The sequence below is a fragment of the Peromyscus eremicus genome, chromosome 10 (genome assembly GCF_949786415.1).
Source record: "Peromyscus eremicus chromosome 10, PerEre_H2_v1, whole genome shotgun sequence".
NCBI classification, from domain to species: domain Eukaryota; kingdom Metazoa; phylum Chordata; class Mammalia; order Rodentia; family Cricetidae; genus Peromyscus; species Peromyscus eremicus.
The window spans coordinates 1,768,417-1,782,964 of NC_081426.1; the positions used below are offsets into that span (position 1 = coordinate 1,768,417).

Genomic DNA, 14,548 nt, shown 5'->3' on the forward strand with positions numbered 1-14,548 from the left:
TTTCCTCCATGGTTGGGGTTGGCCCTTCCCTGACTGTGGCCTATCTTGGGCTGATGCTGCAGAGGTGTACACAGAAGGAATACAAAAATGTTCAAACCAATTAGCAAGTAAATTGCAAAGCCCGGTGACCTCTCGTGTTCTTCTGGTTCTCTGCAAATGTTTGGCTTAGTGCAGATCAAACTGACAATGCATGGCTGGTCCTCTCAGCAAAGGAGCCAGTCTAGCTGGAGAGATCCTTCAGTGGTTAAGAGCATTCACTGCTCTTCAGAGGACCTGAGTTCAATTCCCAGCACCCAACTTTAGTATCCCATGACTGCCTATAACTCTGGCTCCACGGCATCCAATGCCTCTGGCCTCTGTGGGTACCTATACTCATATGCATGGACAGACAGACAGACAGACAGACAGACACACACACACACACACACACACACACGTATAATTAAAAATAATAAAAATAATTTTAAACAAAAAAAGGAGCAGTGGCTGAGAAGGGACCCTTAAGCATGTTCCTGGTTCCCAAGGTGTCCCTCTGTTTACAGAACAGCCTCACTTTCACTGGTGCCATCAGTGGAGATGTCTATGTGTGGAAGGAGCACTTCCTCATCCGGCTAGTGGCCAAGGCTCACACAGGACCTGTTTTCACAATGTATACCACCCTCCGGGATGGGCTTATTGTGACAGGCGGAAAAGAACGGCCGTAAGTAAAGGTCTATCTTGGGGACTTGTTTGCTACTATCTTGGGGCAAAATGACAGAAGCATCTGTCATTTTGTGGTGTCCTATCTTTTCTGTGTTAGATCAGACTGCCATCTCTGCAAGAGAGCCCAAGGTCTTCCAAGAGGGAAGTAGAGAAGGCCAATGCGGCTAAAAACTCGGGAGATACTTCTTAGAAAGCTGTCGTGACTGCTCTTGCCAGTGCTACCACAGCAGCTCTTGTAGGAGGGAGGAAGAGGATGGCAGTGAGAGGGCAGGACCTGCGGGACACTGTTAGCAGGCTAATGAACACATGGCTGGCTTTCCTCCGGAGACACGCATCTGACGGCCATGTAGGACATCTGCAGGACCTAAGAACTGCTGCGCTGGGTGGCCATGCCATCAGTGACTGTGCTGAGGGGCCAGGAGGGGAAGTCTTGAGGGAATGGGCGAGTGCCTCTTTGTGCCTTTTTCAGGACTAAAGAAGGAGGGGCTGTAAAGTTGTGGGACCAGGAGATGAAGCGCTGCCGGGCTTTCCAGTTGGAGACAGGGCAGCTGGTGGAGTGTGTGCGTTCTGTGTGCCGTGGCAAAGTGAGTATGGCTGGCCCTGTGGGAGTGACACCTCCAGGCTGAGCCGAGAAAAGAGACAGGGGTGGGGGCGGTGTTCCCAGCAGTCTTTCTTTCTTCCAGTGTTTGTTCAAGACTTAAACCCCAGGGTGTAAATTATACTCTGCTCAGGAGTCCAGGAAGGCTAGGGGTGTCTCTGAACCTGTGTCCAGAACCTGCACCAGGTGGATCAAGAGGGCTTCCTGTTTCACAGATGAGGGTATTTTCTGTCCACGTGACAGGAAGTCAGCCACAGTCACTACAAACACCATTCATTCTCATAAGCTGAATGATGCCAAATCACACTCAGGGCCACTGAACCATCTGCTTCAAAGTCATTAATTCTCAGCTCATTTGGTTGAGCTGCAGAATGAGAATGTCAGGAGGCATGGCCACACCCAGTATTTTCCTTTTTAATGTATTTAAAATTCCACCTGGATGTTTGAAAAGGAGCCTCGCTGTTTAATTTCCCACGTTCATCTCTGAGCTGCTCCTCAGCTTAAGGATCTGCTTTCTAAGACATTCTCAGCAAGAAAGGCAACCCTAACTGCAACCGCCATATTCTTAAGAGCTAAGTGTCAATCATTTGGAAGCATGATTATGTGAGGTGTGGGCAGGATATTTGTCCAGCTTACATCTCTGTTCAGTGGAAGAAAGAACTTGACCCTGGTAGCCGCTGGGAGAACCTTTCTTCAGTGAAGAGACACTGGGTATGTCATGCACACCCCAGGGCAGGTCGCATGCTCAGGAGTAGTTGGCTAACACAAAACAGATTTTGTAGTTTGGGGTTTTGGCTTTGGTTTTGGTTTTGTGTGTATGTTTTGTGGTATTTTTGTGTTGTTTTGGGTTAGGTTTTTTTGAGAGAGAAAAATGAAGTTGGATGAGTAGGGAATGGGGATCTGGAAGGAGTTGGGGAAGGGGAAAGAATATGACCAAAATATATTGTATGAAAAAAATTAATTAAAAAAAGTTGGAGTTGTCTAAGAACTAGTATTGGCTGCCTCACTCTATAGGGAGCTTATAGCCTTTGGGATGTTCTAGCAGAGGCCAACAGAGTCCGCTGCTAAAGCTCATACCCAGTGTAGCTGCTAGAAAAGGCAAAATGAAAAGGGAGAGGAGACTGCTAATAGGTGGTTAGTCCTTAAAAAGTCACCTCTCAGCTCTTCTGATTTTAATTCCAATATAGAGTTCCACTAACAGTGCTTTTGAATTTATCATCATCATCATCATCATTTTGTGTGTGTGTGGTTTTTCAAGACAGGGTTTCTCTGTGTAGCCCTGGCTGTCCTGGAACTCCTTCTGTAGACCAGGCTGGCCTCAAAGTCAGAGATCTGCCTGCCTCTGCCTCCCAAGTGCTGGGATTAAAGGTGTGTGCCACTACCTCCTGGCTTTAAATTATTTTTTAAACTGTGGCAAAACACATAAAACTTACCATTTTAACCATTTTATGTACAATGCATAGACATTAAACACATTTACACTGTTGCCTTCAAATATTCTTATTAAAACCCACCTCTTTAATTTTTTATTAAACACCACCTCCCCCTTCACCCTTCCTCCTGCCCCTTTGTGTCCCGTGAATTGGATCATTTTGGGTACCTCAAATGAGTGGGCTCATACAGTTCTTTTGCTAATAGTATTTTATTATAACAGGGAAAAATTTTAGTAGGAACCAAAGATGGTGAAATAATTGAAGTTGGTGAAAAAAATGCTGCTTCAAACATCTTGATTGATGGACATATGGAGGGGGAGATCTGGGGCCTAGCCACACACCCATCTAAGGACATCTTCATCTCAGCCAGCAATGATGGCACAGCAAGGATCTGGGACCTGGCTGACAAGGTAAGGGGCCTGCCTACTCTGTGTAGTTGGTGTTTTTCATTGATACCATCGGCTCCCCAATAATGGCATGGAGACTTATTAATTATAAAAGCTCAGCCATAGCTTAGGCTTGTTACTAACTAGCTCTTACAACTTAAATTAACCCATTTCTGTTTATTTATGTATTGCCTCATGGCTCATGGCTTTACCTGTCCTCTAGCATGTCTTGCTCCCTGTGTCTCCTGGTGACCCTACCTTTCTTCTCCCCAGCGCATCTGTGTCTGGCTGTCCCACCTATACCTCCTGCCTAGCTAATGGCCATTTAGCTTTTTTTTTTGTTTTGTTTTGTTTTGTTTTGTTTTTCGAGACAGAGTTTCTCTGTGTAGCTTTGCGCCTTTCCTGGGACTCACTTGGTAGTCCAGGCTGGCCTCGAACTCACAGAGATCCGCCTGGCTCTGCCTCCCGAGTGCTGGGATTAAAGGCATGTGCCACCACCGCCCGGCTCTAGCTTTTTATTAAACCAAAAAGAAAGCACCTTGGCAAAGACACATCTTCACAGTGTACAAAAAGATTATTCCACAACAACTCTGTCTGGCTCATGTGTCTATAGCGGTTAGAGCAGAGAGGGCCTGTGCCAAGCCAGAGATAGGGATATGCTGGATCAGCGCTGTTAGAAAGTCTACTAATAAAAGTCCCTCCCCATAGCTCATCTGCCCTTTCAGCTGTTCATCTGTCTAGATACACTTGTGTTGAGATGGGGTCTCATAGCACAGGCTGGCCTTGAACTCAGTATGTAGTAGAGAAGACACTGACCCTCCTGACTCTCCTGCCTCCACTTCTCCAGTGCTGGGAATGCAGGTATGCACTGTGATGCAGTTCTGGGGCTCAAATCAAGGCTTCATGGATATTAGGCAAGCACTCTACTGAGCCCTAGATGTTGATATTCTGGAATAATCGAATTGAGAATTGCTATCTTTTTATGAAAGAAAAAGGGAGAGGGAGAGAAGGGAAGAGAAATATTTGAGAATGTCAAATGTTCCCATCAGGTCCCAGGAAGGTTGGGAAAGCAACTTTAAAGTTCATCTGGGGTGAAAATGTAAAACATCAAGAAAAAGGTTATTGAGGCTTATCCAACCCAGAACACCAAAATTCTGTTTCAAAATGGCTAAGAAATGTTTGGTCACATCTTTAGTGTAAGGGTCAAAGAACAGACATGTAAAAGCATGCATTATACTCATTTAGTTTTTAAGCTATTAAAGTTACTAAAAGCAGCTTTCACTCACTGAAAACCTACTATATACTAGATGCTTCCTGTATGCTATTGTTAACACTTAGAAAATTTTCCAAGACTGATGTCAGTGTCACTTCTGTATGGGCAGCAATGTACACAAGTATATCCAACTGGAAAGTGAAAACCTTTCACTTTCAAGAGCTGAGAATGTGAATGCTGAAGTTCACATTCTTTCCCTGACAAAGCCTAAGGGCTGGGTCTGGCCCGTTTCAATAGGTGAAACCACACATTATCTGCTGTCTGTAGTTGTTTGTACCACGACAAAGCTGGGTAATTAGAACCCAGAGCCTACAGTGCTCAATGTAAAGTTACGATGACGTAACAGGCAATGTTTGCCAAACCCTATCCTAAAATGTGCTATCCCCTAAGCGGGTCTAATCACGGTGCCCAAGGAGATTTACTATGAGAAGACACTGGTGGCCTTCAGTGGCAGCTGAAGTAGTCTGACTTCCCTGTCCTGATATCAACCCAGGTGCTGAGGGCTCAGATGATTCTTTATATCCATGTAGAAACTGCTAAACAAGGTGAACCTGGGCCATGCAGCTAGATGTGCAGCCTATAGCCCTGATGGGGAGATGGTGGCCATTGGCATGAAGAATGGAGAGTTTGTCATCTTGCTGGTGAACAGCCTAAAAGTTTGGGGGAAAAAACGAGACCGGAAATCTGCCATCCAAGATATCAGGTACATATGTGAGTGGTCTGAGCCAGAAGGGTCCTTTTGGTGGGGGTGTGAGAGGGACATAGATGGACTGAACTGAGTTGAAAGGGTTGCTTCCACAGCCAGCTATACGAGGGTCATTCTGACATAAGATGGTAAAAGGACCTGTAATTTTACAATAGGCTGCATACCACCATTTCCCCCGTGGGATTAGATTCAGAAAATGTTTAATTTCATAAAACCTGGGGAGAAGTCAGCCACATGTGAGTTGGGAGGCTCATCTCATCTTTGGGCTTGGGACAATGCTGACACGTCTTTGTGTGTCCAGATCTGCCTTGTGCCTCAGCAGCCCCAAAGAGCCTCCTCATGGACCATGCTCTTGATTTTGTTTTTCCCTAGAATCAGCCCAGACAACAGATTCTTAGCTGTGGGCTCTTCTGAGCACACAGTTGACTTCTATGACCTCACTCAGGGAACAAGTCTGAACCGCATTGGCTACTGCAAAGACATCCCAAGCTTTGTTATTCAGATGGACTTTTCTGCAGACAGCAAATTCATTCAGGTATGCTTCCGGCTAATTGTTTCAGGGGCAACCAAGAAGAGCAACAAAAACAGTGTTCCTATGATTAGAGTGCTGGGCAACATACTAATTTATCCATCGCAGGCAATTTCCAAGAGCTGTTCCTTTCTCCCTATTTTATGTAGAGACAGAGGCTTGGATAATTTTGTGTGTGTGTGTGTACATATGTACATATATATGTGTGTACCTTATATATGTAACCATTCTTTAGTAAGAAACAAAAACAAAAAAAATGCATAGCAGGGAACATATTCCTAGTCATCTTTAACCTATTTTCACCAGCCCTTCAACAAAATTTCCTAATTTTTGAGGCTAGGTAGGTGCCTGCAGCTAAGCCCAACAACCAAGCTCAAACCCTCTCCTGTCCCACATGATGGAAGGAGATACTTGATTCCCACAATTTGCCCTCTGACCTACACACATGCACACATATATTCATAAACAATATTAATTTTTAAAAACCTTTCTAATTTCTAGTTCTCTAGGGCTGCACTGAGCTTGTTATTGTTTATGCTACTGCATACTGGAGTGGGCTGGACAGCCCAGCACAGCTGACCAGTAAGGCAAGACCAAGGGGTCCTACCTTTGGAACTTATGGCTGAAAACAAAAGTGCCTTCAGTATTCAGCATTTGGGGGCCTAGAGTTGGATATTCACTATGAAAGGAGAGAGGAATGCACAGTCACTTTTCAAACTTATCAAACAAAGCATTAGGCTAGGAGGGCTTTGGGATGGATACAATGTGTTTATTACGTCTCCTGGAGCTTGCACTTCCTCAGAGAAGGCAAATATTAAACCACAAATGTCAAGCTTTTGTGCTGAAAAGGCAAGTAAAGGGTGCCAGCAGCCCCTGAGGAGGTGTCCATTAGGTCCTGCTTAGGTCAAGTCTGTATGTTGTGTAGGAGTTAGGGGGTGGGATTTCTGTTCCAAGCCATCTGCATTGAAACCCTGAGGTGAGAAAGATAGAAGAAAAACCTGGGTGGCTTATTTAGAGGCATCCTCACTTTGGGGAGAGAGGAGCCAAAGATTCTGGCAAATGTCCTTTAATGTGAAAAACAGTGGCCAATTTCCTCTAGGGCAGGTCCGTCAGACACTGCCTACAATAAAATTTGCCTTTTGTGCCTTCATTCTCCGAGAACAGGGATTTTGTGTGTATTAGAATCACCTGGAGGCTGTTAAACAACTGCTTGGCCCACCCTCATGGGGTTTGATTTGATTTGACAAGCTGGGCCAAAAATTCGTGTTTCCAACAAGTTTCCAGGTTACTGATATACAGTCACATTTGAAGGACCAATGTGTCAGGACTTTGGGAAACGGGGGTGGGGGTGGGGGGGTAGAAGATATCCCACCCTATGAACTTTAGCATGGGCAGTATCCAGGCTTTGTAGCCCGGAGCCGAGTTTGGGTTTCAATGTTGGGGCTGAACTAGTGTTTGGGAAGACAGCCAAGGGGGTCTGTGGGACTGAGGAAGCAGATGAATGTGGTTCCTCTCCACTTGCAGGTGTCAACAGGAGCCTATAAGCGCCAGGTGCATGAGGTTCCCCTGGGGAAGCAGGTAACTGAAGCCATGGTCATTGAGAAGATCACCTGGGCTTCCTGGACAAGGTGACTGAAGAGAATTCTACTTGAGGAAGGGGTCCTACCTCTGCCTCTGGTTTTGTGATGGCCATGATAGGAAGAGCTGAGATGAAACTGTCTTTTCTTGGGGCTGGGGGTGACCATGAAAGCTGATGGACACTGGCTTAGGATATAGCTTTATCTGATCAGTGCTTTGCCATCAATTCTTTTTGTCTTATCACTCATACCAACCCCAAGCTCCATTCAGAAAGTCCAAATGTTCTGACCAAGCCCGGTAACAATGAAGCTTCCAGTAACCTGGAGGAGGAATGCACAGGGTAGGGTGTTGGGGACTAGAACTGTTGTTGAGCAAAGAAACAATGCCTGCTCCATTCAGGACAAGGGACAACCGTTCAGTCAGGAGTCCTGCCCTTGCCAGCATACATATATTCAGTAGGACTATAGAGAAAGAAGAAAAAGAAAATCAAAGATGGGGATAAACGTTTCTTTCTGAAGTGTAGGAGATGGGGATTGAGAAGGAACAGTGCAAGGTGGTGAAAATGCCCAGGGCTGGGGATGGCTGTTCATGACAGCCATGGCTGCCACATGACCAAATCGTGTAGAATTCCTACTTCTTACCCTAGGAGGGGACAATGACCCTAGAGAATTCTGTCACATCTTTCTAATACCTTTCCCTCTTGGAACAGTGTTCTAGGAGATGAAGTCATTGGAATCTGGCCACGAAATGCAGACAAGGCCGATGTCAACTGTGCATGTGTGACCCATGCCGGCTTGAACATTGTCACAGGAGATGATTTTGGGCTAGTGAAGCTCTTTGATTTTCCATGCACAGAAAAATTCGTGAGTCTTCCTGAGTAGCCCCTGTAGTCTAAAGAATCTACACATATTGATGGCCATCAGAATTATCATGGTTCCAGCCCTGTGAAGATTTGGCTGGTATTTTAATGTCCCTCTGGAGATATAGCCCTAGAAACTAGATAGATGGTGGGTGGACAAAAAGGCCATGAAGGAAAGAATGAGGCAGGGAAATCAGCAAAAGGCTGGCTGGCAGATGTACCCTGGAAGTGCTGTGGTTGCAGTTAGAATTTCTTGAGCTTGGGTATCAAGAGCAGAATCTGTAGCCCTAAGAGGAAGGGACACTGCAAGGCCACAGCAGGTACTCTTCCCATCAACTCCTTGTCCAGACAGAGCTGCAGGGGTTTCTGGGAGTAGGGAACTTGATGGATCTGTAACTTGCCAAGTTATTGGAAATAACAAGCACTCCATTTGCTTTTCCTCACAGGCCAAGCATAAACGTTACTTTGGTCACTCAGCTCATGTGACAAACATCCGTTTCTCTTATGATGACAAGTATGTAGTCAGCACTGGAGGAGACGACTGCAGGTAGTCCCCCATTAATTTGATTGTCTCTGTCTAGTTCAGGTGTCCTGTGGGTCAGGCTCTGCCAGGGACACAGAAGGGTTTGATGTGGGGCAGTAAAAAGGAAATTCTGTGAGTTCTTAGGAAGAACAAGAACTTATATTGGCTGTTGTTGGGGTTCTCAACAAATTTTGACAGACCTGTGTCCCCATTAGTACTGTCCTGGGATTGTTGAGCTCAGGTCATGTGATAGCTATTCTGAACACTGCTGGGAGTAAGGGGCCAGAAAGGTAAGAAATCTAGAATGGCTAACTTGAGTAGAAACAATCACTGAGAATCAATTTAAAAATCAACCTTCATCCATGCATCACTATAGCCAAGAGACATTTAAAAATACCAGTGACACTAAGAAACAACCAAGGCAAGTGCTGGCCTTCAGCTGACACACGAATGGAAGGTGACTAGGTCTAGGGCTAGTCAGCAGCACAACTCCAAGCTGGACGCACAGCCAAGGCAGCTTGACCTCACGGTGAAGCGGGCAGGTTACTCTGCAGGAAGCATGGCTAGGAAGCTATTGTTTTGGAAGAAACCCTTCCAACCTGACCCACAGGTCTGTGTTTCTGAAGTAGAATAGAGTTTTGTGGCATATGGAGGGACAGGACCAGGTCATTCTATCATAACTCCATTTTGACATATTGAAAGGCTTTATTACAAATATGGTTTTTGTTTAATAAAAACTCAGGGGGAGGGGATAAAGCAGCAAAACATGGCTGGCAAGATAAAGGTGTTTGCTGCATAGTCTGATGACCCGAGTTCAATCTCAGTGATTCAGATGGAGAGAATCCACCCCTGAAAATTGTCCTGACTTCCACACTCAATGCTGCAGTGCTTACACATGCACTAAATTAAGAGGCACCTATAAGAGCACAGTGCATTGTGATGGCCTATAGAGTCATCTCTAGCTCACTGTAACAGCTATTGTAGATACTTCTAATGCTTGGGGTAGTACTGACACCAGTTCCTTTGGACTATTAATACCCATTCAAAACAATACTGGCCAAACAGAACAAGCTGGGACTACAAGACCTAAATGAACTGGCCACCCCAGTGCAGGAAATACAAGGTGACTTGTTTACTAAACAAGACTTATAAGTAACCTAAAAACGTAAGATTTGTATACCATATAAAAAGGGCTACATTTAAACGGCACTGATAAAACCTCTTCAATATCAACAGGACAGATAGTGTAAAGTCTGCCAAAGTCCCCAGTGACTTCATTCTGCACAAATGCTCAAAGCAGCAAAAGGGGCAAAAGCAGATACATAAAGAACTCTAAAAAAGAGCTGTAAGCCAGACATGGTACTCACACCTGTAATCCTCACACCTGTACATAGTGAAACCCTGTCCCCAAAACAAATCTGAAAAAAATAAACAAACATGGTGACTGGAAGGAGACGACTATGGTAGGTGGCGAGACCCTGGCTTACAGTTTGAAATCTCGAGCACTTGGCAAGACTGTGTTTGGACACCTGGCAACATTACAGCACACAAAAATGTCTGGTCTGCTTTCCAGTGTATTTGTGTGGCGATGTCTGTGAACGCCAGAACCTCGTGCACTACGCTGCTTCTCCCCGGGCTGTGCAGAGGTGCCTCCTCAACACCAACTGCTGTGGACACACAAGCTCTGGATGCCAGTGAGGTTGTAGGACTGTCTCACAACTCGGACTCTGCAAGATGGGGATGTCAAGAAGGAAAGTCAAGTCCTACAATATTAAGACTGTTTGCCTTTGTTCTGGAAACTAAAACCTATACTTATTAAGTAACTACACTAACAAAGAAATCCTGATAATGTAGCCCACGAAATTCACAGCCTCAGTTACCCTAACCAATATGTAGCTTTTAATTTGCATTAAGACTTTTACAAAGGTGTTTTGCTATTCTTTTTCTATATATTTCAAGAATGTTCACTGGACATGACAGTGTAAGTTGGAAGCACTTAAGTACAGAAATAGATAGCCTGTTTGCCACATTTAGCTTTCAAAACCAAATGAGCCATGTATAAACAAGTTTAAAAACTTAAATTTTTTTAAAGTTTCATTTGCAGTTTTATATCCATTAAGTGCCTTGAAAGTTCCCAGTTGTGTGGGCTGCTGCCTCACCTCCCACGTTGTCTCCTGTCTACACATGGTGCTAAAACTTCAAAACTGAGGAGGGCTATGGGATTAGCAGACTCCGTCCCTTGTCGTGTGTATTTATGTCTAGAGTTTCTAAAGGCACCAGTTACCCGCTCAGAGAAAAGTGATTATAAGGAAGGTGAGCAGCAGAGGAACTCCAATTCTGTGGGAAGTAGCCTGGATTTTATGTTAGTGCCAAATCCACAACCTAACCTAAATCCTTCCAACAAAACAACTTCTACAAGATGTAAAAGGGCAGGTGGGGGATCTCCAGTATGTCCAAGTGAGTGAGCTGATTTGTTTTGCTAAAAAAGGCTGCATTTGGTTTATACCCTTGGGTAGGGCTGGCTTGACTCCATTTGTTTCAGATAATCAATGCAGACTAAAATCTAGATTTAAAAAAAAATCTCTTCAACAAATTCCCAATTTCAAGGAGTACTTAAATTTCTTCAGTCAGTTGTAGGACAGAATGTGACTTGGACAATATTAACTGAAAGTCCCTCAGTTCCGTTACACAGAGGGCAATCACTGGAAAAGGCTGGTATGGGATGAAGTCACTGAGTACACATGCCACAGAGTTCTTCTAGTCTGTGCACTAAAATTCTGGACATTGAGTTACTAGTTATCTGCAGTTGTCAATTTAGAGAGAGTGAAATGAAGCATTTTCAGTTAAAGAATAGATTATTAACATTTACCACAGAAGCGCTTCAACATTCTAAAAGGATTAGACTATTCATTAAGCTATTTCACATGCCAATTTACTAATGCCTTACATTAATCCACTAGTAGGTTGTTGGGCCCTCAGTAGAGTCCCTATGCAGCCCTAATTCTGTTTCCTGTAACTGGTGATGCTGAGTGATGACCGTGTCTGCCTATCTTGCACTACTGACTTTTCATTCTGACCAGATCTTGCATTTAAATAACCATGTGGATGGACACCAGATTCATCAGTGATATATGTACATGTATATTTGAAGAGTATATTTGAAGAGCAATAGTGTGTGTTATAAAGACTTCTGAAAGTCTCATTTGTAAAGCTTATGTGGTGTGATTTTATGTATATTCATAAATCTTGCACTGTATTGTTAAAATATTGGTGCATGAGTTTATTTTCAGTCAAAGTATAAAAGAATTTAAAACCTTTTGTTATGGGTCAAATAAATTTCACTATGTAAATGTTCTTTGTTCTTTACTGTTTCATGAACTGAAACCTTTCTAAAAGCATATCATTCACTCTAAATAGCCTACCACTGTGTCTTGCTGTACATTCATGAAACCAAAACACTAAACACATGAAGTCTATAATAAGCTTTATTGATACTTTGCTTTTACAATTCACAATGCATTCCACAGATAATTCAGTACAGCTTAAACCACAATGGTGTAAGTCTTCATTTTATGATTTCTTGCATAACAATGTTTGATAACTGCAAACATTTGGAAGCATTAATTCAGTCCACAGAATCAGAATCTGTGACAGAATTAACTCTACGGTAAGTCTTCGCAATGACGTTATGCTGGAGTTCTGTGTTGTTTTCTTAAAAACAGGTGGTAGTGCTCCTAGAAATACATTCTCTTCCTAGTTTATGTGCTTGAGACTACACTATCAATGACTCAGAGGTCAAGCACTGTAGGGCAGATGGAAGGTAAAGATCTAAGCTTGTGAAACACTATATATAGATTATGTTTCTATTTACTTATATTGGCAATATAACAGTAAGTTCACAATACACCTAGAACATACCATAAAGACAGTGTTTTCATTCCTGCTTTAGTAGTATGATCTTGTCTAAACATTTCATTGAAAAATCTGCATCAATTTACACCAACCAAACACAGTACACTGTGAAGTTTCTTTTTTTTTTCAGCTTCACCTTCTTGCAACTTCCCAAATACAGCAAGACTACTTGCAATAAAACATAATGTATCGCTTTCTCAGCTCACTTTATTCACCAGTGCCTCATACAGAAAAAACAAGTATGATTACAATTTAAATCCATACATAGCAGCTTACAATACTTAAGATGATAAACACAGGAAGCCAAGACAGGTAATTTTTCCTCAAACAGTGCACTGCTAAAAATAAAGAGCTGAAGCTGCACCGCCGCCACGGCTCGCCCTGACCCTCCCCCACCCACCATCAAATGAGTGTCCCCTTGAAAGATGAACTCCTGCTGTCTGGGGCGTTTTCATTCTGCTTTGCGCTTCAATCCAGGGATTTTTGCTTGGATTCTATAAATAAAGGAAAATGTCAATTTTTGTTTGTTTTCTGCTTCTTTAAAACATGCTATGTTGTATATTATTTAGAGAATCCTAAAGCTACCAAAATACAAAATACATTTTTCCACCTTTGCCTCACAATGTAGGTATCAACAATGTATTTTTAAAAAAAAAAAAAAAAAAAAAAAGGCAAATGTAGAATTAATGCTGGCACTTAGGAGGAGCATTCTGTCAATGCTGAACTGACTCCAGTGTGCAGGAGAATGCTGCCCTCGCCCTTGGTAAAGAAGTCGCAGGGTGTACTTACTTGGCCATGGCCTCTTTAACACTCTTATTTGCAAGTCCTAGATAATGATCTATCTGCGCCTAAGAAAGAGGATAAATCATTACAAAGTTACCACTGCCAAAGAACATCAAACACTACTATATACCAAAAACTTAAAGGCTTAAGACCAGGTTTGGAAACTAGCTCTTCTGTAAGTCCTACATAGTAAGGGTGGGCTTTATGTTCTGCAAGTGATAGTTAAAAAATTACCTGATGCCGTTCATAAATAACAGGAATACTGAAGAGTGAAATCAGAGCTGAAAAAGCAAATACACAACTTAAAAAAAAAACACTGGTATCATTCTGGGAGTAAACATCAAACAATCAAGCCAACAGTAATCAAGACAACTAGGCAGTGCTCCTAAGGCCTGTGTATGTGCTCACATTCTGCAGGTGTGGAGGACAGGAGCGCAGCTGAGGAACAATGCTTAGCTTCAAATCACATCTCACAAATCTTATAGAATACATGTATCCCATTTAAACTCAGGAGTGTACCATCAGGTAAGGTGGGTCTGTCACTGTTGGCTGGAATAGTCTTCAGGAACATAGCGTTTCAATAAAACAGTATCAATCAGTATCAGCTACTTAAAAAAACCTCACAACCTCAAATTTATATTTTTTTCTTTCAATAAGGATAATTTCTACCAAAATGTCTCTAAGTGCTTTTCAACCTTTTTGTAGACTTACCTAAAATCAGCAGTGTCAGACCATTGAACAAGGCACCAACATAAGTAAACACCCACATCAACACTGCAAACTGTAAGCAAACAAGAGCCCATGATAAGCAAAATTCAAGTAAACTTTCCCCCCAAAATTATCCATCTAAATGCCAATCTAACAAGGCATAGACCTTGAAAAACAAGTCATACAAATATTCACTTAGGCTGTTACCAGTCTTAATTCAGAATCCTAATTAGACCACAATTTGGATTTGACTGGAATACATGCTAAGAGAAGAACTGTTTTCTTCAACACCAGAAAATATAGGACAGGGACACCCTGCTCATTCCTCCAGCTCTAGTCACTGTCTAGCTTTTCAATAGGAAGAACAACAAAGCACTCTGAATATTAACTACTGACTGACATGCTGAAGATGCTTGAGAAAATATACAAACTGAGTAATTCAGACACCAAAATAGCAGGCATGTGATAAGCAATGGAGCAAAGAGTGCTAAGTTTCAGGTGTTTGAGGACCACAATTAACCTAGAGGGAAGGGGCATCTCAAAGTTTTATACTACTAT

At 42.9% G+C, this 14,548-nt stretch overlaps 2 protein-coding genes across 4 annotated transcripts in view; one reads left to right on the plus strand and one right to left on the minus strand.

Annotated features, from left to right (window-relative positions):
* The window catches only part of Eml6 (EMAP like 6), a 145,666-nt gene extending 135,150 nt beyond the window's left edge, over positions 1-10,516 (plus strand). Inside the window, exons 32-40 of the mRNA XM_059275183.1 lie at positions 543-700; positions 1,172-1,286; positions 2,955-3,143; positions 4,923-5,095; positions 5,471-5,633; positions 7,152-7,255; positions 7,915-8,068; positions 8,511-8,611; positions 10,161-10,516. Of these exons, the coding sequence (XP_059131166.1) occupies positions 543-700; positions 1,172-1,286; positions 2,955-3,143; positions 4,923-5,095; positions 5,471-5,633; positions 7,152-7,255; positions 7,915-8,068; positions 8,511-8,611; positions 10,161-10,185 (1,182 nt within the window). The 3' untranslated portion in view covers positions 10,186-10,516. The remainder of the gene's footprint in view (positions 1-542; positions 701-1,171; positions 1,287-2,954; positions 3,144-4,922; positions 5,096-5,470; positions 5,634-7,151; positions 7,256-7,914; positions 8,069-8,510; positions 8,612-10,160) is intronic.
* Positions 10,517-12,054: 1,538 nt separating this feature from the next.
* Positions 12,055-14,548, minus strand: part of Rtn4 (reticulon 4) — a 60,609-nt gene continuing 58,115 nt past the window's right edge. For all 3 annotated transcript variants that reach the window (XM_059275184.1, XM_059275186.1, XM_059275187.1), the window contains 4 exons: positions 13,994-14,063; positions 13,517-13,563; positions 13,289-13,347; positions 12,055-12,993 (listed from right to left, as the gene is read on the minus strand). In XM_059275184.1, coding sequence (XP_059131167.1) covers positions 12,951-12,993; positions 13,289-13,347; positions 13,517-13,563; positions 13,994-14,063 — 219 coding nt within the window. In that variant the 3' untranslated portion in view covers positions 12,055-12,950. The remainder of the gene's footprint in view (positions 12,994-13,288; positions 13,348-13,516; positions 13,564-13,993; positions 14,064-14,548) is intronic.